This window comes from Prorops nasuta, unplaced genomic scaffold (genome assembly GCF_024137725.1).
Source record: "Prorops nasuta isolate Cenicafe-Biocafe unplaced genomic scaffold, Cenicafe_Pnas_1.2 PNAS00018, whole genome shotgun sequence".
Taxonomy (NCBI): Eukaryota; Metazoa; Arthropoda; class Insecta; order Hymenoptera; family Bethylidae; genus Prorops; species Prorops nasuta.
This window is the reverse complement of record NW_027116815.1, coordinates 2,748,761-2,773,700: the sequence shown is the minus strand read 5'-3', so window position 1 is coordinate 2,773,700 and position 24,940 is coordinate 2,748,761. Positions and strand designations below refer to the sequence as shown.

Here is a 24,940-nt window from a genome sequence, read left to right as displayed (position 1 = left end):
TGTGGAAAATGAGTTATCGACGAATCTGGAGGTAAAAAATGATGTTAATACAGCAGATTTAGGCTCGGTTTCATAAGCCTTTAGCTTGATTAAGCTAGATTAAGTTAATTATGCTATATTTTGCATAACTTGTAATATATCATGATTGATTTAATCAAAATTTAAAATACTAGACCTTCCTTTTGTCTAGTATTCACCCAATCGATCCCAAGTCTATAGTTTTGACCGCTTGTGGAACAATTTAGCAAATCAATATATGGCTTTTAACGCGGGAAAAGTTACAGTTCGATTGGCTGTATGTATATTTTTTGAAATTAGAACTCGGAGCCACTGTTTGGATTGTGGAGACAGCACTTTACACAAAAGTTCGATGTGGAAAGTTGATAAATCCTTCTCTTCGTGTTGTTAAATATTGTTATAAGTAACGTATATATAGTGATTTGGTGGACTGATACGTTTGGAACAATTGGAGTATTGGAACGCGGCGGACAGCGCCGTTATTAAATTGCGGCAGAAGCAATCACTACCCTATCTCATCTCTTTCTCTTCAGCACTTCTTCTTTGATCCACACGATCCATGCTGTTCTATCTCCATTCCACCATATTCTAGTTAATGTTCTAAAAATTGTTCGATTATTCATATTCGAATCGTTTTTTCTAAATTGCAAAAATGCTGTACGCCCGATACAGCTCACTGGCTGGACATTTAAGAGAGGCGAATAATATGACGCCATTTTATCCTTTGGTATGTAATTCAAGAATTACAAAACTATTTCCAAATGAATTTTGTGCACGATCAATCTTTGATTCTATTAAATAACTTGAGTTTACCAAGTTTTTAATTAATTTTAGCATAATATAAAAAAAAACTAAATATGATAGTTAAAATTTTTATCATAATAATGATTGCATTTTAATCCCGCAAATTTTATTTAGATTTTTGAGCAAACGTTTGCCATTTTTATTAGCAGACGAAGAACTGACGTAACAATGCTGTAAGGCAATTGTTTCGAAAGCTAATATTGTAATTTGCTCTATTATAAAATTAAGCGCTAATGTTCTATTTTATACTTTACTAGCTTAAAACTAAATTTGATTATTTGAAAGTTTATTTGGAGGTTGATAAAAAATAAAAAGAGAGTATTTTAGATGATTTGTTATATATATCCATGTATACTTCATTATGTTTTAGGCACCAAGGCCTGCACAAGCCATAACATCAGGCTTTATTTATGATAGCATTAAAACTAAGCCTGCACCAGTAATTGCCCCAGTTAGAGCATCGTCTGGACATGCTGTGAAACCTGAAGTAAACTTTTCCCCAAATTTACCTGCAAAATTGTTATTTAATTATAAAAGGTTCCAGGTACTTGTATTTCTCATTTATAACTAAACATGTTAATGTTTTTCATTTTACCAATTTTGTGTTCTTCTTATACAGCAAAATATGGAAACACCAGTGTTTATCGCAGGAGGAAAAAGAGATGTAATCTTATTTGCAATAGTAGGTGCTACAGTTTTTGGTAACACAGCTTGGCTTTTGAAAATTGTATATGATTTGGCACAAACATAAGTATTGTTTATCTGAAAGGTGTACAGACCTTAGTTATACAATATTATGCAGAAGTGTATATTATTTTATAGGTGTAGTAAAATTAAACTTACAGAAATTTGAACAAAATTTTATATATTCTCTTACAAAAAATATGCCTAATCCCATTGTTTTACAATCTTTATGTGCTGTTTAGGGTAAATATCATTTAACATTTCCATTGTTGCCAATTGTATAAGATGTGTCATACAATTTATATACTTAGAAATGTTAGAAATATATCAAGTGGAATATGCCCTTATTTGAAAGATTGAAAAATATTTCATTTGTCATTTTATTGATAGTAATCATTAAAGATGCTATCAGTGCTGATGCTATTAATTGTAAAAATTGTACAAAAAATAATTTTTCGTATCATTATTCCATCTAGAGCTATCAGTGCTGATAGTACCAAAAACTTTAGTAAATAGAAAATAAAGAAGTTATAAAACTGATTTGATCTTTGTACTACTAGATGACGTTGCCGACGAAAATGTTATAATTTAGCAGTTCCCAAATAGCTTCATCATAAGTAAGATGCTTCCTACATTTCAGAGGGAAAGGGTCAAGGGAGAAATCTAGGGAAAACGTAGTCCGATACATACATATGTAGTACATACTCCCCGGGGTAAGATTTGGAACGCGCCCCATGATTTATTCAATACACTTTCAATTTCAGACGCTTCACCGGCTTCACTCCGCTTCACTCCCTGGAGTTACCATCTCTGAGTACTACATACACACGACCAGTAGTGTGCTACTTGAAATCTTTGTCAAAATGAAGCATTAAAAAAAGTTAGAATGATATTCACAATACTGACAGTGAATTCTAGAACAGCCAATACCGGCCAACACGGTGGTCTTCGTCACTCGTCAGTCGTCTTACTCGTCTTGTCTATTTCAATTCTCTGCAATTCTCTGTTGTACCGCCCAATGCGCACGTAAAAGTCAGCGCCAGCTGGTGGCGAATTCAGAACTGACAGAAATAAAAACATTAACAAATTTGTTTACAGAAATTTATATTTAGTATGTCTAACATATATTGCAAAAGTAATTCCATTAATGACAACATATTAATTATTATGATTATATTTTTCTTGCACTTGAACTATCTTCTTTTCTCTAATGTTTTCCTTTTTAAGCAGCCATTTTTGTCACCGCTCGACGCGCCACATAGTGATCAGTATGATAGCCAGTTCTTCTTTGCCAATTTCTAAATTATTGTTGTTTGTATGATATTGAATTTGGCTTTGTTAGGAGGGTGTGTGTTTCTCGCAATCTCATTAAAAGTAACGTGACAATGCCAAAAAGAAAGAATCAAGCTCTCATAGATTCTGACAGCAGCGGTAGCGCTTCAGAAAGTGCCTCCGACTTAGATAATGTAAATAATATAACCTTAATTACTAGTAGACTTTATTATTTAGAATTTTCTATTCAAACTGTATTAAATCTTGACATTATTATTGTCAATATTATACTTTATTAAAAATGCTACATTTTATAGTCATATAATTGAATTATAAGGAAAATTAAATTTTATAATATATCTCGTATTTAATTTATATTTTTAAAACTAGAAAACTGTGTTGTATTGATGTTAAATTATTTTTGAAAATTCAGGAGTTATTAACTTTGGCTAAAAAGAAAAAGGGAAAGACACAAGATGATTCACAGTCAAATGATGACAATGGACCAAAAAGAGACAACAAGCATAACTCAGACACATCAGATTCTGACGATAATTGGGGTGCTAAAACAGGAAAGTCTAAAAAAAAGAAAACGCCGGCTAAGAGGAGTAAGCGTAAAGTAACCAAGTCTAGTTCTGAAGACAGCCAAAGTGAAATTGAACCAACTAAGGATTCTGAACCAGAGGAAGGTAATACTTTTACAATGGTTTTTAAGTACATGACAATAGAACTGAAGTAACTTATTTTAGAAATATAATTTTTCTTCATCAATAATTTGTTTCATAGGCGAAGTGTCAGACTCAGATGCCAGTGGATCTGATTCTAGCCAGGAGGAATTTAATGATGGTTACGATGAAAAGTTAATGGGAGATGCAGAGGACCAAGCTAGATTAGCTCAAATGACAGAAAAAGAAAGAGAGCAAGAAATTTTTAAACGAATTGAGCAACGTGAAATCATGAAAACAAGATTCGAAATCGAAAAGAAGCTTAGAATGGCGAAGAAACAAGAATTAAAGAAACAAAAGGAGTTTAAAAAGAAAGAGAGAGGTACAGATGAGAAAAAATATGAAAGAGCTCCAGATCCAAAAGAAAGAAGCAAAGATCGTAAGAAAACAATAGAGGAAAAACAAGATAAAAAGTTCCATGCTATGTCACTTCTGAAAGCCAGACGTGAAGAAAAGAAAGAGAGAGGTATTGTTATACTGATTTGGAATATAAAAGTTATTAGACAATAAGCATAATATATTTTAAACCTATTGAATATAATTTATATCTGAATAACTATTTTTTTTTCATTTTAATTTTGGTAATTTAGAGGAGAAAGAAAAACAGAGAATAGAACAGCAACAGCAACAAACAAAAGACATGGAAGAGGAAGAACTGGAGGATGACCACAAAGGAGGTGCAAATAAAACAAAATTAAAAGCATCTGATATATATTCTGATGATAGTGGGTCATCGGATAGTGGAGAGGATGAGGATGGTCCAAAAGCAGGATCGCATCGTAGATCGTCGTCTAGTGATAGCCGAGAATCAGACTCTGAAAATGATAAAAAGTATGCTTTATTCTTTGTATAGTGTCGTAATTATATCTTTAATGCTCGTCTAATGATTCGGCTTATGTTTAGATCGATAACCAGCAATAAATCGAAGCCAAAAAAGCCAGTGTATGTTAACACCAAAGAAGATTTAAACAAAATAAGGCTTTCTCGTCATAAAATGGAGCGATTCGTACATTTACCATTTTTCGATCGTGTTGTACAGGGTTGTTTTGTTCGAATTGGAATTGGAAATAATAATGGTAAACCAGTATACAGAGTAGCTGAAATTAGTGGCGTTTGCGAGACAGGAAAGATTTATCAATTAGGCGGAACCAGGACAAATAAAGGATTGAAATTACGGCATGGTGCGCAAGAGCGTGTATTTAGATTGGAATTTGTTTCTAACCAAGAATTCACTGAATCAGAGTTTTTCAAATGGAAGGAAACGTGTGCATTACAAGGTATATCAATGCCAACATTTGATGAAGTTGACCAGAAATTAAAAGATATTAAAGAAGCATTAGTTTATGAATTTAAAGAAGAAGACATTGAAAAGATTGTTAGGGAAAAGGAAAGATTTAAGCAAACCCCATATAACTACGCCATGAAAAAAGCTCAATTGATGCGGGAAAGAGATGCTGCGAATTGCAGGGGTGACGATGAGACTGCTCATAGACTTAATCGGGAATTAAGTGAACTTGAAGAACGAGCTTCCGAATTAGACAAAATGCGTACTGCTACTATTTCTAGTATATCGTATATAAATGACCGCAACAGAAAGAAAAATGTAGAAGAAGCTGAAAAAGCTATTATGGTAATGAGTTTTACTGATTAGTACATAATTTATTGAATGACTGTCTTTCAGAGAAATAATCGTAACTTTATTATAACAGGAAGAAATTAGGGCTAATAAAGGTAAAAAAATTGACGACCCATTTACGAGACGAAGTACAAAACCAAGAATGGTTTACAAACCGGAAGATGACGAGGCGCCAATGGAGGCTTCAATAGACGATAAAACAGCGACTCGGCAAACCGGTGATACAATATCCTCCAATGAAAAAGAGAATGGTCAAGAAGTTAAGAAGAAGCAGAGTACGGAGGATCTTTTTAATGCTCATGATTTTGATATTACAATAGACTTAGAAGTCCCTATTCCAAGTAAGTGTTTCGGGGTGTTATATACTTTTTATATTGACAGATTCAGCACCAATTTATTTTAAGAATCGAATCTTCAATATCTAACATGGGATCTATACTGCTATTTCGTTTCAGGTAATCCTGTTAGTGTATTACCTAAACCAGTCAGTAATATCAAAGATACAGGACCACGTCGATCATTAAACTTAGAAGATTACAAGAAGAAACGTGGACTTATCTAACATTTTATTTGCGCTAGGTATAACCGATACAATTCGAGACTAATCAATTTTCATTGTCTTGTAACAATTAATTAAAAGTGGAATGTTAGTCGTCAAACGATCTGGTTAATTGCTAATGCAATAATATAATCTTGCGGCAGTTGACTGAGAGACTAAAGTATTTATAGTGCTTGTACGAGTTGGTCTGTTTTTTATTGAATAGCAGACGTTTCAGAGCAGTTTTTATTTTGGAGCGTTACGGATTAAATTATTGAATTTGAATTGAAAATATATTAGGGCTTTTATTGATCGTTTACCGATTGTAACATGTTTATTTTTATTTATCGAGCATACTGAAAAGATACAATGATCAGGAAATATTTAATAATGCTTGGTTTTATGTAAAAAAAAAAATGACCTCCCGTATAGTGTCAGATTGCCATTTATGACTAAATAACAAGATTTAAGGAACATATACAATCTGTAACAGAAAGTATATTCGACAAAATCCCATTCCGAAAAAAAAATTGACAAAATCAATAGAATCAATTTATGTGTACATTCGCTATATTTGCAATGCTGACTGATGATCGTTTTCAGACAACGATGCAGAGATACAATTTCGTTATGCCGTAGAATAAAGTATAACCATTGCAAGTATTTGTAGAAATTTATTGATATTAAGTTTTGCATTAACTTCATCTTCTATTTATATTTTTCAATTGAATGTACGTAGATATAAAGTGTATCGTAAGAATGAAAACTCAATATTTTTTTATTGTGTTTTGCGATGTACTGTCATAACCATTATTAAAATTAAATATTAAGCTTATTAGCCAAAACGGCATAAGATCTTGAACAATAGCCGTTTATACAAACGTTTGTATATAAGTATCTGAATCATTCGAATTGTTTACAATGTTTCAAATCATAAAGATATGATTATAAAGAAAAACGTCTTATTTTTAGATTTGTTTTAACACGCAGAAGAAATAAACCAAATTATGAGAGATCAATATTTAGTGTGCTAATTATAGCAAACTTAGAATTTCACATTTTAAAAAGATCAATCTACTACGTTACTCACAGAAATATTGCCCGAGCAAAAGTTAAAAGTTCTTCAAAGACCATATGATATACAATAAATTTATTGATCTTTTATGCTAGACAATATATTATGTCAAAAGAATGTACTATAGAGTCGTAAGATAATACTTTAATGTCATTGCTAATAAAAGCAATGCAAAACGTTATATATACATATTAAAAAAATAATACACTTTTCTGAATAACTGTAACATATTACTTATAAGCAATGGTAATCGTTATATACTTTTAAAGAAATAAGTTTATAATTATGTAACAAAGGCTCATTTTTTTATATGATTAGTTTTTAAAGAGCGTACAAGATTAAATTATTTAAAATATTTAGTGATGTTTGAATAAAATTGTAGATATTTCTTGAAAAAAAAAATACTTTGACGATTTGTAAGTTAGTTAGTAAGAGAATAAAATATTCAAATAAGCTATAAAAAGAGAAAAATAAAGATGCTAGAAACAGCAGATGGCAATAGGTAGTTTAATCTCATGTGTTAAATAATGTTTTTAAAACAATTAGAATATAAATAAGTAAATCTATAATTCGAAGATAATTTTTGTTCTTTGCTTAAAATTTGGTTTCAAGCAAACTCTGCTGATATTGTACAACTCAATAATTATAATAATATATAGACTTGATAATCATTTTCTATAATAAATTTTGTTGATGCAGCTAAATTTTAAAGTACTCTTTATATAAAGTAATAATTATACATATGATAGATTGCGTTTTGCCCGTTTTTATATCTTGTTTGTGAACTCTTGTACTTATGTATAAGTACTACAAAGCTGTGTATTTGATGACAGTATTATAGTAATACATGTATACATGTGTGTTAATGCGTACTTCATTTCTACAAAAATATATAAATAAACATTATAGTAATTTTAACATGAAAATTAGTTTTAAGGAATCAAAAGTAATTGTGATAGAATTTATACAAAATAATCTTTAGCAGCGCTCTCGAATGAAAGGCGACCATTAAGTCATGTGTGCTTTTAATAATTTTCAAAGAAAACTAATGAATAAGTGACAACGTAATTGCTATTATTTTAAATTTTACAAGTTTTTAAAGTAAAGAAATAGAAAATTATCACGTGTGGCCAACAATCGCCAAAAATAGTGTGTATTATGACGTCGACAATGGTGTGTCTGTTTTCATTGCTTATGTCTTCTCAATTTTCAAAAAACTATATAATAAATATCACGCGAGGTATAGGTGTTTAATGAAAAGTGCAGCAACAAATAACTTTCGTCTTTACCCCTGAACTCCACAGACGCAGTTTGAAATGCGCGCCACAAATATGCCAACGACACAAACCAAGCTAGCTCCCTCTGTTCTGCACTAGTGTGCTCCGTGTGCGAACGCTCAGCTCGCATACCGCTGCCCATATAAGGTAATTTCCCCACGTCCACCGCAATGATTGGTGGAATTCACCGGTTCACTCTTTATATGACTAATTATCTCCCAGATTTGCTGCTATCGTTTTGATCGATAAAAACGCTTTTCTTAATCCATTCGGTAATCAACCAAATGACTCATATTGTAAGCGAATTCATGCAAGATTCTGTACTCTGTTCGAAAATAGCGTTTATATGAGGCACTGGGGGTTGACCGCGCTACGCAATAAACTTCCACGACAATAAGTCCAGTGCCGTTTCTTCGCATGAGTTCCCTTTTTTAATCCTTCCATTCCCCTCTACGCTTCGTTTCGTTACATTAACCCCAATTCTTAGGATTTTGTAATACATATTTCCAATTGTAAACTTTTGCATTAAATAGAAATATTTATGATTGCTGGAAGAGTTTAACAGACAGTATTGCTTGACTTTTTTTAATAAAAACTAAGGTGGAGGGATAGAGAAAGAGTTGTATAGGGCGCGCGCACGCAGGCGTAGGGATACAAGGAAAGATAGTTTGGTAGTGGAAGGGAGAGGGATCGTGAGGAGTGGGGAGGAGGAGCTAGGAGTAGGAGTCGCTGTTACCGCCGCGCGAAGGAGCCTCTCCCTTCCCGTTCCCGTTCCCGTCCGTTCCGTTGGTTCGTTCGTTTGTAAGCCGCGACCCCCGCGACTGGACACAGAGAAGTAAAACCTATCGTCGCTAGACTATCCAGTTTACCAGAGTCCAAGAGTACGCGAAAGTGTCGGTTAAAGTGCTCGTTTTCTAAACTCTTTTCACCGGCAACGGCATCACAAAATGGTAAATATCAGATTGTGCATGTAATCGTGCGCTAAAAGCATTCATAGGATTTTTGCGAAAAGCGCTACGAACCTTTAGGTATAAGAAACCGTTTGGTTTTGGATGGGATGGGAGGCATTTTGTGGTTATGGCCGGAGAGCAGACGCGCCGGTCGCCATTTCTGTCCCTCCCGGTAATACGCCGCCCGCCACCGCCTCTCTTATTCTTCTATTTATTATTACTTCGGCAATTTTAAGCACAAATCTATAATCTGGTGTACGACTATTATCCTCTCATCTGTCAGTATTTCCGTCTTTTTACTAATTGTTCGTTGGAATACCGGAAAAAGAGACGTGGTGGGAGAGGGAGAGAGAGAGAGAAAACAGGGGGAAAGGGAGAGCCAAGGAGGTTAGGCCACTATTAGAACTGGAAAAAAAATAGCAATGATTTTGTCGAATGAAAATGGAAAAGCCTGCTTGCTTGCCAATCTTTCTTTCCACGAAACGGATGATTCATGCAAGATCTCTGATATCATAGATTGATCGAGATTGCAATGACTGATGGAGGATCTTGTGAGCCAATGTTTTATTATAACATGACTTATATTGCCCGTAAAAAAAGCCGCATCGCGTTATCATTTCATTCGAATAACAATGTTCCTGTATGTATGAGCACCATTCCATTTTAAGTAGCGGTGTAGTAGTTAGTGTCTCTTTTTCATACTTCACGTCTCTCCACGAATTTACCGTATTTTAAAGTAATATTTCTTTGTCAGATTTTGACACATCCGCTTTTCAATCTTCTCTCTCTCTTCTGTATCTCTTTCCGTTTCTCTCTCTCTCTCTCTCTCTATCTATCTGTCTGTCTGTCTGTCTGTCTGTCTATCCCTCTCTCTTTCGTTCTCTATTTCTCTTTCCTCGCACCCCTCTCCCTTTTTATAAAAATAGATGCCAGGTAATTAAATCGTCGTCTCACGTAGCTGTGGCCCGGACTGGACAAATACGTCTCTATTCTGCAAAGTTTGTATTTTTGCATATTGAGCCGGTTTTCGTTGAAGGTGCAACTAGTGAAATGTGAGTTGTACGGATGTGTCACTATACAGAATACACTTTTGGACACCTACACCACCTCAAGAAGATCATAAATACCTCTGCAAACGCTTATTTCAAAACGTTTTGGCGCAAAATTTCTAACATATGTTTGGTTGAAGTTTTATTGCTTTTGGAGCGTGACAGAAGGCTTTTAGTTTCATCGATTGGCATCGTGCACTCGTTTTGTAAAATACGTATCTCCATCTTTACCGATATGTGCTCGGATATATCTTTCCACAGGCTTCTTCTGAGCTGTTATGCTGAAAGAAGTTTTTTCAAGCGTGTATTTCTCGGTTACCCAGTGACAGTGAACTAGATGATTTCTAGCAGAGTGGGAAAAATTCAATGAGGCTGTAAGGAGGTCGGTTATTTTCTTGTAGGCCAGTGACTCTCAAAGTTCACTGACGTCTTTTGTGAACGTGGCAGCCGGATGATTCATCCACTACTAATCTTTTGCGCTCAATAAATATATTAATTCGCCAAAAACCAGCAAACAAATAGCTCGCTCAAAGGAAACGAGTTTTCCGACAGTAGCATAATAATCGGTGTATTTGAAATTTACTGGTGAATAAGCGTTGAATTTTACGCGTGCATTGGATGGATTATTATAAATAGCAGATGACACGTTTGAAGCTGATACATGCTGAAAGACAATTTTCCAAGTAGCGCATGATCAATGGATGACTACGACTACTTGGACAAGTATTGACGTTCAACATTAGAGAATTAAATAGTATTTTTACATGTTCCATCTACAGTCAGTATTTGACAATGAATCATTCCATATGACCTTGCGTCACACTAGTCCTGCTGAAAAGAGGCGTTTTCAGCACCCTAGAGGGAGCCAAGTCTGGTAGTCCTAACTGGCATCTCCCGTCCCATCGTGTCAGAATATCGACCGAGAAGCTGCATCCTCTCTCAGTGTACTATATTGTGCCGCCAGTTGTCCTCGTACCACCCGTCATACACACGTTTGTTCCAACCCCTTTTACTACCGATAAAGTACAAATCTTCTAGACTGTTGAACTGTTAATACAAATCACTCGCATCGAATAAACCTATTGCATTCAAACATTTTTTTATACTGCTTCGCGTCATCACCATTATATTCTTCTTTAATGACCATTAAAACTTGTGTATACGAAAACACTGCGCTGAGTATTTTTTTGAAAATTATATAAAACACAGCTTCTACATGACAAATAAAAGTGATCTTATCATTTTTTAAGATTAAACTCATGTTATAAACTTATAACGTTTGCTATAACGACTATTATTTTACTCGTATCGAGAAAATATTCCTTGTTCTCCGATCGATAACATAAATATCAACAAACGATGTTAGTCTTGTTACATTATTAGCCATTATTCCTTTTCCTTATCTCTATAGCATTTCATAACATTCATTTTAACGGTATAAAGATGTTTGGGTTTGGGGCTTTGTCAATTTTTAGACCCCTACCTTCGATTATTGCTAAAACTGATGTGATAAATTGGTTATGATTGGAATTCAACGATGAGTCAAATCGAGTATACAATTACACGTATTGAGTGTGTGTACATGCACCTATTGGTAGCTTCTTTTTTGTTGGGTCATTGGTGATTGAAGGGAATAGCATATTATATTATAGAGATAGACAGACAGACGGATATATAGATAAGGAGAGAGTGCGTGTCTCAATAAATTGTCGCATTTCTCACATTTCGTTGGAGAAGAGAACCTCAAACGTTCTAGAGTACTCGTTTATACCTTCGTAATTCGTTGAGTTGTGGCACGTGTCCGAGAGCATGGTATAACTTTAGAAATGCGATCGTCGGATCTCTTTTAGCATCGGATTCGCGCGTGGGAAGACTTTATTTTGGTACGCCCCCCACATTTCCCGCGAAATAAGCTTAAACGGCTTGCTGGACGCGAAGTGTAACACCGATAGCGTCGATACACTATTTTATGTTTATTATTGTTTTTCTTCGACAAGAAGGAAGATGAATGCACTTTCGTTTTCAACTGTTTCACTGATTATACCCCAAAGCTGTATTTCAAACTATGCGATAGTTGTTTTGACCTTCGGTGAGAGAAAGGCTGCAAGTTTTGTTAAATATGCACAAATCAATAGAACAATGTTCTGTATCTTTAATTACCATATCAACAGGTGCGATAGAGGAAAGCAAAGCTTCGATGAAGCTCTTACGCAACTGTGCGTGAGTCACTGTGTTTCGTTTCACCTGATTCTAACTCGTAATCCCATTGTCCAATTCAATCTATACACACACACACATATATATATATATATAGTTAGACCACTTTGTTTTGTTTACCGTTCGTACAAGTATGTCTTTTGTTTCAGGCATCAGGAGTAACCGTTGCGGACGTCTGCAAGACGACGTACGAAGAGATAAAGAAGGACAAGAAGCATCGATACGTGATTTTTTACATTAAGGATGAGAAGCAGATCGATGTCGAGGTAATTGGGGCCCGTGATGCTGCCTATGCCGCTTTCCTTAAGGATTTACAACAAGGAGGAGCTGGTGAATGCCGCTATGGTCTATTTGATTTTGAATATACTCACCAATGTCAGGGAACTTCTGAGGTAAAACCTAACACGCTAAGGAAATGTTTAATTATTCTCCTATTTATTTAACTTAAGTGCCTCGAGCAATATTGATGTGAATTCTTATCCATTTTTCAGGCTTCCAAGAAACAAAAATTGTTCCTAATGTCGTGGTGTCCTGACACGGCCAAGGTTAAGAAGAAGATGTTGTACTCGAGCTCTTTCGACGCGCTAAAGAAGTCCTTAGTTGGTGTGCATAAATACATACAGGCGACAGATCTCTCGGAGGCCTCCGAAGAAGCTGTGGAAGAGAAGCTCCGAGCCACCGACAGGAATTAGGAGTATTCCAACAAATCCAAAAGTACTACTTTTAATGAACGAAATTAAGTGAAAGCAAAAACAATACGCAAGCAATTCCCTTCCCTAAAACAATGCTCTGTACCGTCATCGCATCGAAGGTTCCCGTTTTTACATATTTTTCACATTAAAAACAAAAAATATATATATATAATAATAATAAACAGTCGTCGAATATAAGTGCTGCATATATTAGTCATCGGGAAGCACGACATATACGAAGCGAAAGGAAAAGAAAGAAATAAGGAAAAATAACCTTTTCATACTGCGGACGTCATGTGGATCAGTCTGATTTAATAATACTAATATTAAACTATTATTATAATTATTATTATTATAAGTATAAGATAATAATTATAAAGGAATACAGACAGTTTTACAATCAGTCAAACAGTAAGGATAAAAGCATTACATTTTTGTCACAGGCTGTATAATGTTTAAATTAAATTCATTTCGTAATGATTACCTGTGAAATATTTGTCAGACCTATTTATCCATTCCTGTGAGAGTCCTGTTCAATTATAGTCTTATTGCGCAACGGTCTGAACGTTGGGCTCAACTGTCGAGTTTCCGCGGTTGAGTTTAAAAAAGCCCTCTATGTGTTCGCCAAATCGCCATTACCATCGTAGCGTCGGTATTGTTGTGTACGAGTAAAAATGAGCACACGTCGGTAAAGGTGTAAAATTTCACCTTCTGGTAAAAAACTTACTTATGCTTATCTCTACTATACCGGTGGTGAACAAGTTTCATTTAAGAAATTAGGCCAATGTAGAATTTGTAAAAATTATTATCTGTTATCTGAAAGATTCTGTAACGTTTGAAAAATTGTGCGGACGGATAAAATCATGATATACCCGAAGTTTCTATTCTATTGTCACTCATTGATTTAATAGCAAATCCAAAATTCAATATAGTTACTCTTATAATTAATTGAATAAACTTTATTTTTTATCCCAATTTAAAAATGCACGAGTAAACTTTTTACCGACCATGAGCTAAGGCACGAAAAAGGTATCAAAGTAGAAATGGTATGCAATCACCGTTTTGGAATTTATCACTTTGAACAAATATTTGTTTATAGTTCAATAATGGTACAATAATGACCATATATTAAAATACTCATTGTATGGTTCTGCTAGAAGAAAATGATAAAATATGCCTACCTTTTCCGTGTCTATAGTGGCCTAATCCCTCAATGTTCAATTCTCTGTAAGTCTACTTTGAAACTGAATACTTTTTATACTTCTTATGCATAAGTGACTAAGAAGATTTTAGTAATTTTATTGTTAAACTTCCAATAAGTATACGACTGTGATATTCTGATTTCAACACTTTATATACAACAAAATTTTTTACACAATTAAATAAATACACCATCCTGATAAAAATATAGACAAAAGTTTTCCCAAATCTAAGCGCGATGCACCGTTGTATATACCATAAGGAGAGTGCTGGGACATTGACGTGAGTTGAACAACTGTAAAAAATATTTTCAGTTTGCTTTTATTCCAGGGGATAGTGATAAGAATACTTTTTACCTGATATACTTTTTTCGTCAGGAATAGCTCCTATCCTGTCATCGTTATCTTCGTCATAAGCTAGAAATTGAACGGATTAATTATTTTTTTGTATGATTTTCTAACAGATTGGTGCAATTGGAGCTTACGAGATGATTCGGCAGAGAATTTAAATAATCTGGACGATCTACTCCACCCGTAACGATTTCTAGAAAGAACCAGAGCTTCATAATGCGTTGCCTCTACTAATCCAGTTAAATTAAAGGATCGCGCATGTACAGGACCGACGGCTTCACTTCCGCTTGGAATGAATAGCTTGTGCCATTCTCCTCTCGTTCCATCCTAAATTACAACAAATTGAATAACAACACGCGTTACATTTTATGCAGAAGTTTTTAATTAAAACATTTTCTTTAATTAATTAATGCATTTATGAATCTTATATATAATTTATTCAAGCATAATTTTATGCTAGTCCGTGGTCTAAATTTTTCATTGAATCACTCGCTTAAAAATAAATACAAATATTGTGTTATATGTTTCTCTCTTTATATAAACCAGCGAATAAAATAAAGATAAAGGATAAGTAGATTTCGTTCCTTCAATTGAAGTGCAATGCTGCGTACTAATCGTATATAGAATGGTTTCTCTTTGGTATGGTAGTTAAAGCAGGCAAAAGGTATACTATAAGAAATGAATATCGTAATACTTACAGGATATCTCCAACGAAACCAAAACTGGTACTCGATAATTGGACTATAGCTGTCGACCTCCCAAATGAAATTATAAGCCGTTTTCGAGATACTGTGCGACTCCTTTTTAAAAACAGCAGGATTTGCCACACCAGAAAGTTCGACTATCGCTTCGGTTATACCCAAAGAATTGGAAGCTCTGCACAAGTATTCACCAAAGTCAGAAACTCTTACATTTTTTATAATCAATCTGTTCAATAATCCAGTCGTGAATTTCATCATTCTAGGGGAATATACAATTTTTTCATTTTTGAAGTACCAATCCACCTGAAAGCACATTTTCGACAATAATATCTTTTATTCATATTCTCATACTGGTTAAATTGTGTAAATAGCAACTAGCCTTCCAACAGGTGTAGGGAAGGAGGGGACTTCTTCTCTTTCTCTTTTTTCCTCTCACACCCCATTTTTGCATACCGGCAAACGTGCGTTACAAATAATATGTCGTTGTAAGTAATTGTAATTTTTAGGGGTAAATAAAATTTAAATTTAATGAGCTAAGGTAGAAGATGGAATGACCGTTTTTAATTATAAGAGTAAGGAAGGTTTATCGCTGTATTTTAATAACGAAAGTTAAAATTATTACAGTTACTTTAAAAGTGGTGACACGTGCGGCTATGAATGGGCAATTTACTAGCTTGTCCCTCAAAGCTAACTTTAAGAACGCATTTAGAGACTCTGAATGTACACTATTATACGCATTTCACACTGAATGCAAAATGCGAGCAAAGATGCCACGGGCAAATTTGTTTTGATTCATTTTTAATTTATACGCGCAATTCAGTTTTCGCTCGAAAAATTTCTCATTTAACAAATTTCATCCATTTTCCTATACAGAGTGTACAGTGTAAAAATTTCTAAAAATTATCAAGCACATTTCGTAATTACACTTTCCCCACAAGTATGCAGATTCCCTATTTATTTTTAAAGGAATCTTATTTCGGTTTTTGCTCGTTTTTTTATTTTTTTTCTTCTTGACCTTCCCAAAGAAAATGGTATGAAAATCTTGATGATTGTGACCCTGAACATTCTATGTATAGTATACTTATACGTTTTTATATTTTATATCATAGGCACTTAATTATAGTTAGCTCGCACATTTCAGATAAGAGGATGCTCTAAGAAAAAAAAACTCGTTTTTAAATATACTCCTTAATTACAAAGTTATAGGAATTTAAATTTCTTTCGAGACATTCGCGTTAGCTCTAAATTTTTATATAAATTAAAAAATTCCAATTTTTTATCTCCCATTGATTTATATCAGTTAAAAATAATCTCAAGTGTATTACAGTGCTTTCAAAAACCTAATATGAACATTGAAAAATGCAATAAAAAATATATTTGTCTTATTTCTCAAACCAGCCTTGTGATTAGGAAGTACCACTCATTTGAAATAATTGAAGGTTTTTTGTTAAGAAAATTATCACGAGTCACGTTTGTAAGAAATCGATTTGTCACGTTCTACTGCGTTCTACTGGCTTGAAGGGATAACGTTGAGAAATTGCTTGGTTAGTAAAAGGGAACTAGGGAGTTTCATTTAGTTAACAGGAAGTTTCGTAAAAAATCTGAACCAGAAAAAAGAAGCTAAAAATTCTGAATGATAAGATAGTCGCATAACGAGAACTGCGTGCTATTAAAATTTTTCTAATATTACTCTCTTCGATCGAAAACTCATACAATTCTCTTACAATAATTTCTGTATACTGCATGTTGTAAAAGGAATTTGTATAATTATAAGAAGAACGTTTCATTAAACCAAAAATCGAATTACACGTGTCTATGAGTATCTACATAAATAACGCATTAATTCGAGATGCTGTAACTCGCGTTATGTCAATTAAACTTCAAAATGAGAAGTCTCATCAATCAAGATTTGCACAGAAGCCATTAGAGCAAAGTCTAATTTTCCAACGAGGCTGCTTACGATATTTGGAAATTGAATGGCGAATTGAATGAAAACTGAGATTGCATTTAGAATTAATGGAGAAATAAGACTTTTTAATAGCACTTTGGTTGCAAAATGGAGAGTGTGAGGATGAAGAAAAATTGAGGTTGTTGTTAATTTTTTTTTTTTTTTTTTTACAAAGGCCTATAGGAACGTTACGTACTTCGATGGGGTTTATTCAGTGTTTAGAGGGGCTCGAAGAGTAATTATTGAGAGCACGTTGTAGTAGGCAGGATTGACTGAGAGCGCCCAGCAACGTTCGTTATCGTTGGAACTGTTAATTATTCGTGCAGCAATTACGTTCTCGACAGCCCCCCTCCCCCCTCTTACCCTCTTATTCCAATCCTGTCCTTACTCTCCAAGCGACCCATCACTTTCCCTCTTGCACCATTATTCATTTGTGATTTTCTCCTTCTCCCTCTTACCCTTTCTTACCTTTGCCTCTGGCCAAGCATTTACTTTGCAGCTGAGGTCAGCTCGTATACCTGGAGATGCGTGTATCCAATTCTTCTCCACCTGGATCTCTGGCTTATCTGCAATCATGAAATTCTAACTGCACCACTTGTAGTAGAATTTCCAATAAAAAGCATTCGGGTATATATTAATTTCTGAGAAAATAACATTCGTTATACATTAAACATACAGAACAATAAAATATTACAACAAAAAACTTCAAACCATGGTGGAGTATTTAATGTATTTCTTAGAAAGTTGCATAAATTTTGAAAGTGTATCTATAGTTTATGATAATATAGTATTATAGGTTCAAAGTTACTTTGTGACTCCACTTGCTCTGTTAAGGGTTAACTTAGCAGTACTTGACTGCAATCAGTTTCTGTGTGCATTAAGGTAGAGAGAAGTTTGTATAGTTTAAGATGGTGTGACTCTCCATGGTCTACGGTATAATTAATATTTTAATTCTATGGAGGCAAGTTAATTACACGAGTACAGCAATAAGAATTGGCAAGCGAAAAAAGAGAATGGTAAAATTGGGCAAAGGGGTTAATTTGAAAGGGATGCAAAAGTATAACAAAGGCAGTTGAATGATTCATGGGACAGATCGAAATATTGAAGAGAACGATGCGGAGTAATTTGTTAATTCAGTTATAATGATTGTTGGCGTGCGTATGTACGATACGGAGAGTACGATTTACACGATTGGTTCGGTGGGCTGGTATAGGGGTGGGCATAATTAAAGTTGATCAACCACAACAGGGTATATGCACAGGGCATAATGGATAAAACCAGTGAACTGCCAAGTAGCAGTATTCCAGAGACTAGTAATTAGTAACTAGTAATCAATATCTCCAGTAACCAGTGGCAAGTTTATAATAAAATCGATATTGCTAAACTATACAACGTTATTCAGGATACACCTGCATGTGTATTACCAAACGAGGTGGTAAGTAAATTACTGCATGATTTTTTAAAATACCAACTTGACCTGAAACATCGAAACTCTTGCATTCTCTGATTATATTAAACGAAGAAGGAGTCTATATATATTATAAAATCTAGAAACTTTAATTAAAGCACTTCACTTACATCTGATTCGCAGGTCTATGTAACCTATAGCTGGTTCGCCAACCCCATTGGTCGCAGTGCAAGTATATCTACCGGACATGTTATGATTATCAGCGTGAAATCTCAATCGCCACCTGTCGTACAACAACGGTATTTCCTCGCTCTGAAAATTTGTACAGTTTGGGAGTCAGTTTAAATTGTGAAGTTTGAGACACGGCATACACCGAAGGGACAGGAAGCGTCGATTTACCTTGGATTTCCAGGTTACGAACGGAACGGGTACACCTGTCGTCTTGCAGGCCATGTCAACTTCCTCGCCCAGATTGACTTCCAGTTCACCAGACTCAGGCACTATCTGCACGCTCGGAGGATCTGCGAGGAGAGAAACACGCAAAACTCGTGGAATTTCATATACATATATTCTTCTATCGAGAACCGAGAGATTCCATTTTATCCGTACGTATTTTTATCGAGCACGCCAATCCAAATGGAATCCGGATTTTGCCAGTTGATCCCGCGGACCCGCTGGGGAAACTTTTCGAAATTTGTTCGCAAAGTCGACCAGCCGGTGCGAAATTTAACGGCAAATACTTGCGCGATACACGACGCGAATCGATAATATTTCTCGTGAATCAAATGACACTGGGGAACTCTCGCTCCCTTCTCGTGACTATAATTTATTTACCTATGTAACACACGTAGACGTAAACTTTAAAACAAACATATAAAACTGTTTTTATCGAAGATAAATTTTGTACCCAAGAAGAGGCGAAGTTTAACTTTCAAATTTTTTCCTTCGTTTTTTTCTCCGTATTTAATTATAATTATTTATGAGGCGTGAAAAGTTTAGTATACTATATATATATATATATATATATATAAATGTAAGAAAATATGTAAATCCGAGTTGTGTCATACACGTACACATAACTTCTATCTCGTGAACTTGAGTAACGTGGCCCTGGGGAGCAGGTCTGGATGCCTGACACACGTATTCGCCACTGTCTTCGGGTTGAACGTGGTGAACCTCCAGGCTTTGATTGGACCACATTCTCACTCGTTTTGGTGGGCTCACAGTAGGCTCTCCACTGTCCGCCAAAAGTTTCCCTTTGCGCCACCATCTCACCCTGGCCTTGCTCCCATCTTCTGGTAAACAAGAGAGATTTACACTTTTCTCAAATCCTTACGTGTACACGCCTTCCCTTTCTATACCCTCCCCAAAGCAGCTGTACCAACAACTTTCCAAAAGGAACTTATCTAGAGTCTCCGGCTTGTCCCAAAACTTCCTACCATTTTATTATGACGTAATAGAAGCATGGTATATATTTTATATATTTTCCTCCGGCCAAGGCTCGCTCCCTACGTTCGAAAAACTGACAAGATTTTCCAGCAAAGATATTTGATATTTGTCAAACCATCACCGAGAGCGTTCTACTTTTTTAATTCACGTGACCGGACCAAGGTCGACGATGGATGTGTACAGCATTGCAGGATTATTAAAGCTTGCTATTCAGAGGATAAGTGTCGCGTAACAGCCTGCTAGCAGCCAGCTTTATATCGTGCTTAACTCCTTAACTGCGGCCTCAAATTAATGGCTCGTCGTGGCAGATAATCTCAACGTGGAAAAAGGATCATTCCAAACTCGTAGGATTTATTTTAGCGTCGTCTTTTCAATTATGGCGCGTAATAAATAATAAAAATATAATTCTCTCTTTTTCTAATTTGTTATTAATTTTAATAAGGAATAAAAATAGAGCAATAATTAACAGCAACCAACGCATTATTGTCCGAAGAGTGGACGAAAGAGGGGTGCATCGCCGAGTTGATGGTAAGTGGATTATAAAGTAAATTGAGTAATAGGTTTTAATTGGAGGGAGCAAAGAGTAACCGATCTGATTTAATCTGGTACTATATATATATATGTATAGAATGTAAATCTTAATTCAGGAGTACTAGTCGAACAGTAGCTTCGTCAATCATGAATTCTGAAGCGTTCGTGGGGCTGCAGGAGAGGAGTAGGATGAGTCCTTGGCTATTGGTGCTGGATGCTGAAGCTGGCTGCAGAGAGACGACAAAGCAAATGGCCAACGAGCCACTCAACAGCACGTGGCTCATCTAGTTTAACTATCCTCGATAGCCCGATCGATTAGACGTTTAACCGTTCTGATTGACATTTCCCTCTGAATCTTTCACCTTCCCTCCACTGTCAACACAAATCGTTACCTCTACTACTGTCACCCTGCTATCATGGCAAATAATGTATATAAATAGTATAACGTAACCTGTCTTATCCTTTAATAACGCTTCATCCAACTACACGTAACACATGATTGATGATATCGAAGGAAAGCGAAGAATGGAAACCATTTCTCTTGCTCCAATTGTCAACGATTAAATTTTTATTGGACTCCTCCGAAGCGCTGTCCATTAGCTTCGTACGCCAGTGTATATTACACACATATGCTTGTAATCTCATTCATGCATTCCTTTTGAATTTCTCTGGCGTTTAACAAGACGAGGGCGAAATTCCCCTTTCCTTCTCGGCACGCTTATCGTACAGAAAACTGCTTTCAGGGATAACAATCTCAGCGATAAAATGGAAACGAAACGCGAACACAAAGAACCGATCGTATAACTTTAGTTATATTCCTTTTTCTGTCCGTGGGTTACTTTACGTACATGCTCCGCGTAGCGAAAATACTTTCATACGGTTTGTGGAATTCAAATTGTGACGTAGCTTCGAGCGTGCCATCCCTCCATTGCACGACTCTTTTCTATATATTTAATAACACGAACCTCGTGCAGTATACTTGCTGGAAACTTACTGTATTCTCGATGCTTCTACCGTTCGATTCTATTCCTTTAATAATTCGGTTCCAACCCTCCATGTACCGGCTGCGATGCATGGTTGTTTACAGCGAATCAGAAATTTTTCTATTTAATAACACGAATCGTATGCTTGTTTGTAATTCACTGGATTTTCTACAGCTCCGTAATTAGATCATATTTTGTATAATTTTTTTGGAGCACTCTATGCACCAGGTGCCAATTGTTTATCACGAATCAGAGACTTATTATTATAGGAATAGTGAGATTGGTTTCTATCTTTGAAATTTATGGAACCAGAAGCTGGATTGAGAAATGAGCAGGTTACTTACCAAGTTCTTCGACGTAACAGGGAAGAAGAACCGTGTCATTCTCAAAAGTTTTAACCGTCGTTGGATAACTTTTGAAGTCCCGGCTAGATGTAGCAGACGCTCGACATCCTGGCATGAAAAATTAGCATTTTAGATTGTTAATCTTACGCTAATATCCATCGAGAGATGGAGCTTCCTCATCCGAGAGAGCAACATTATCTCACACCGGGTGTGAGATTAAGTCTTGCCAACTGAAAAATCGTTCTCAGGGTCCATAAAATTATTACCCTCTAATTAAAGACTGTCCAATGTTCTCAACAAGTTCTTAATTAAGGACAAAACCTACAAAATTTAATTTTTTCTCTTCAAATCCTTTTAACAAGTTTTTCCAGTCGTCGCGAATTAATTTCACACCCGGTATAAAATTGCGAATCTCGAACGGTCCTTAATTAGCCAGCAGTCTCGCTGCCACTTGCAAAACTTCGTCATTATTACATAATATACATACCATACACAACACACACATACATAAATTATTAATAAATTACCGCGTTAATTTCGATTAATCGCTTCCTCGCGTTTATCGCTCAAATCCATACATGGATTTGGAGTTAATGATATATGAGCAAAAAAGCACGATGGAAGAAGCAATTAGACTGGTTAAGTCGTACGATCAATTAAAATTAGCCGTTGAAGAGATAGCTGACCCATGATACGGTAAGTTGGGGAGAATTATTATTATTATTAGAAGAAGATTGGAATTGAATTGGATTGTAATTGAAAATTGAAAAAGCTGGAAGACGACGCAGTCCCGATGGATCGCGATGAAACCAATTGGAATGGGTATATAAGGAGCAAGAGGCGATAAATGAAACGGATATAAATGGGCAGATGGGTTGGATGGATATCGCGTAAATGAAGATCGTGATATTGTACTAATATATATATATATATATATATAGGTACCTAGTAGAGAAGTGGGGTAGGGAAGGAAAAGTGTCAAGAACCGAGAAAAGTTTAGGAGAAGTTGAATTGGCAATAGTTTGAAGGTTCCTCGTGGTCGATAAGGATGTCATGCGAATGGGACATTATATGTTTGCTTTGCGTGCAAAAGGCAAACACTACTTTCTGATTGTGCTATCCATTCGTTGCACTCTCACGCACCACTCACAATTCCACTCTTACCTCGACACCTATAGGCCTGAAAATTCACGTGAAATTGATTCTCGAGGCTCGCGTACCGCCGGGGATCGATATTAAAGCGTTATACGTTCGCGCAACACTCTCTCCGCAGACAAACTCTTATTCATGCACACACGGAAATATTTATACCGTCTCGAGAGTTTTCAACAAACTTTCCCACCATTTTCTTCCTTATCCGTGAAACGTGATTCTCTTTCCAGGCGAACGGATAGCTAGCTATAGGCTTAACGCACGCCAGACGATCGTTCTATATTTTCATGCTAATCTCATCTATGAATAATGGAAACTCCATGAATTATTATTAGCTCTGCGAACGCGTGTATAATAATTCTCAGTAACATTGAAATTGGCGCGATTTGCTGGAAATATTTTCAATTATAATTTATTGATTTTAAAGTATCAAGATTGCACCTTGCGTAATGGTTTACGTTACGCTCGTAATTGTGCAGCAGTTTTATAAAGGTTCTTCTTTTGTACGAGTGAGGGAGGGAGGAAGTAGGGTGAGGTGGGGTGGAGGGAGGGGGTGGTATCTGCAATGAGAGGAAAATGAATCAACGTGTTTTCGGATTAAAACGTACGGGAATATTAATGGATCGGTAAAGTCAGGGTGGTGAAATTAATTGAAAATAATCGTTCCACACACGAGATCGAAGATATTGGGGAATGATTGTGGTATGCGATAGTGACACGCATATACGCGGACAGGGGTAGGTGGATGAAAATGGACGTGCGGAATGCGACGCAATTTGTAACAAACGCTCCAATAAAGTAGTCGATTTATAGGTGAGTCTACGTATGTAACGAACGAATTTATCTCACGCGCACGTCCACTTTCGTTCGGCATCAGCGCGACCTCTCAATGCGTCCCGAAGTCTCAACAACTCGATAGAGATTCAGAGATCGCTCATTCCTAAAGGCTCGGTGTCCCTGGCATCTTCCAATACGAAAAATCCCTCGATAATCACATCTTCCGCCGGATTCACACATTCAATGTTGTTAAACGTGCGGAATTTAAAAAACTAATACAGAGTGAGTCAGGAGAAATTCACGAAACTGTAAAAAAGTATTGCACGTATAGATCAAAAGTTAAAATATATCTCTTTTGTATTTTCGTCACTATGATCATGTCAAGATACAGATACAATAACAATATCCAAACTTTTTAGTTACTTAGCGCAACAACCTTGACACAATTAATCATCAAAAATATCAATTTTAAAATCTTCATACTTCGTTTGTTCAAATTAATTTTTTCTCTTTAAAAAAAGTAAAGATAGTTCCAAAAATTTGTTATTGACATTGTAGGTAAAAAAAATTGAAATTACAAAAAAATATATTTTAATTTTCTTTCCATATATGCAACAAATTCCTAATGTTTAGTGCATTCTTTTCAACTCACCCTGTACATTTCAACAGTGTCTCGCGGTTGAAAATTTCATAGCAAAATAGCAGTTTAAAAAATCGTCTAGAGAAGTGTTGGCGAGTCTTTCTTACCAGCAATATAGATGAGAAATATCCACGATAAAGGAGTCATTTTTTTTGTAAATCACAAACGGTTCTCGAGGACGGCTAAGAAGCCTCTAAAAGCTTCCCTCGTGGGTACGCGTGATCCCTTCGACTTTTCACAAGGCACTGGTCTCGTTTTAAGGAGGGGACACGGGAGCGAGCTGCCAGACTCGGGACCGTCATCTTAACTCATACATACATGCTCAAACCTTGTACATGGAGACTATTGCATAGACCACGCACAGTGCCCAATACAAGCCCACAGCTTGCTGTATATTCCGTCATGCTTGTAATTACGAGTAGTTGACTATTGTACGATACGAAGAGACGCTCATTGACCAAACAACGTCCGACTCGTTCTTCGCCAATTCAACACGCACGTTTTAAGCTCGATACACACT

At 35.7% G+C, this 24,940-nt stretch overlaps 3 protein-coding genes across 5 annotated transcripts; 2 read left to right on the top strand and 1 right to left on the bottom strand.

The window, feature by feature from the left end:
• The first annotated feature begins 530 nt into the window (after positions 1 to 530).
• Rtf1 (RNA polymerase-associated protein Rtf1) lies at positions 531 to 7,618 on the top strand. Of its 2 annotated transcripts, none has more exons than XM_066737772.1 (10): positions 531 to 745; positions 1,193 to 1,366; positions 1,442 to 2,641; positions 2,737 to 2,972; positions 3,212 to 3,467; positions 3,565 to 3,969; positions 4,094 to 4,334; positions 4,407 to 5,133; positions 5,213 to 5,480; positions 5,595 to 7,618. In XM_066737772.1, the coding sequence occupies exons 4-10, from the start codon at positions 2,892 to 2,894 to the stop codon at positions 5,699 to 5,701; spliced, it is 2,085 nt and encodes a 694-aa protein (XP_066593869.1). In that variant the 5' UTR covers positions 531 to 745; positions 1,193 to 1,366; positions 1,442 to 2,641; positions 2,737 to 2,891; the 3' UTR covers positions 5,702 to 7,618. The 2 variants fall into 2 exon arrangements, with proteins under 2 accessions (XP_066593869.1, XP_066593868.1); XM_066737771.1 differs by having other exon boundaries at positions 1,442 to 2,774; positions 2,849 to 2,972.
• A 1,149-nt stretch (positions 7,619 to 8,767) lies between these two features.
• Positions 8,768 to 13,418, top strand: LOC136779872 (cofilin/actin-depolymerizing factor homolog). Its single transcript, XM_066737775.1, is given in 4 exon segments — positions 8,768 to 8,979; positions 12,395 to 12,637; positions 12,737 to 12,916; positions 12,918 to 13,418. Coding segments are annotated over 4 exon segments (498 nt in total). The 5' UTR covers positions 8,768 to 8,976; the 3' UTR covers positions 12,990 to 13,418.
• An 854-nt stretch (positions 13,419 to 14,272) lies between these two features.
• Positions 14,273 to 24,667, bottom strand: LOC136779871 (neurotrimin-like). 2 transcript variants are annotated; one of them, XM_066737773.1, is made up of 10 exons: positions 24,528 to 24,667; positions 21,852 to 21,959; positions 19,618 to 19,839; positions 18,944 to 19,065; positions 18,715 to 18,856; positions 17,605 to 17,702; positions 15,186 to 15,491; positions 14,622 to 14,814; positions 14,494 to 14,553; positions 14,273 to 14,432 (listed from the first exon to the last, which is right to left on the bottom strand). In XM_066737773.1, the coding sequence occupies exons 1-10, from the start codon at positions 24,565 to 24,567 to the stop codon at positions 14,308 to 14,310; spliced, it is 1,416 nt and encodes a 471-aa protein (XP_066593870.1). In that variant the 5' UTR covers positions 24,568 to 24,667; the 3' UTR covers positions 14,273 to 14,307. The 2 variants fall into 2 exon arrangements, with proteins under 2 accessions (XP_066593870.1, XP_066593871.1); XM_066737774.1 differs by having other exon boundaries at positions 19,618 to 19,836.
• Between the last annotated feature and the right edge of the window lie 273 nt (positions 24,668 to 24,940).

Excerpts from the sequence above, each read along its gene's own strand:
- LOC136779871 (XM_066737773.1), bottom strand. The coding sequence starts at position 24,567 with ATGACTCCTTTATCGTGGATATTTCTCATCTATATTGCTG. Across the intron at positions 19,840-21,851 it reads CTGTTACGTCGAAGAACTTG|AAGATGGGAGCAAGGCCAGG; the intron begins GTAAGTAACCTG and ends CTTGTTTACCAG. Across the intron at positions 14,815-15,185 it reads GGTTTCGTTGGAGATATCCT|GATGGAACGAGAGGAGAATG; the intron begins GTAAGTATTACG and ends GTTGTAATTTAG.
- Rtf1 (XM_066737771.1), top strand. The coding sequence starts at position 2,620 with ATGTCTAACATATATTGCAAAAGTAATTCCATTAATGACAACATATTA. Across the intron at positions 2,775-2,848 it reads GACGCGCCACATAGTGATCA|GAGGGTGTGTGTTTCTCGCA; the intron begins GTATGATAGCCA and ends TGGCTTTGTTAG. Across the intron at positions 5,481-5,594 it reads CTTAGAAGTCCCTATTCCAA|GTAATCCTGTTAGTGTATTA; the intron begins GTAAGTGTTTCG and ends ATTTCGTTTCAG.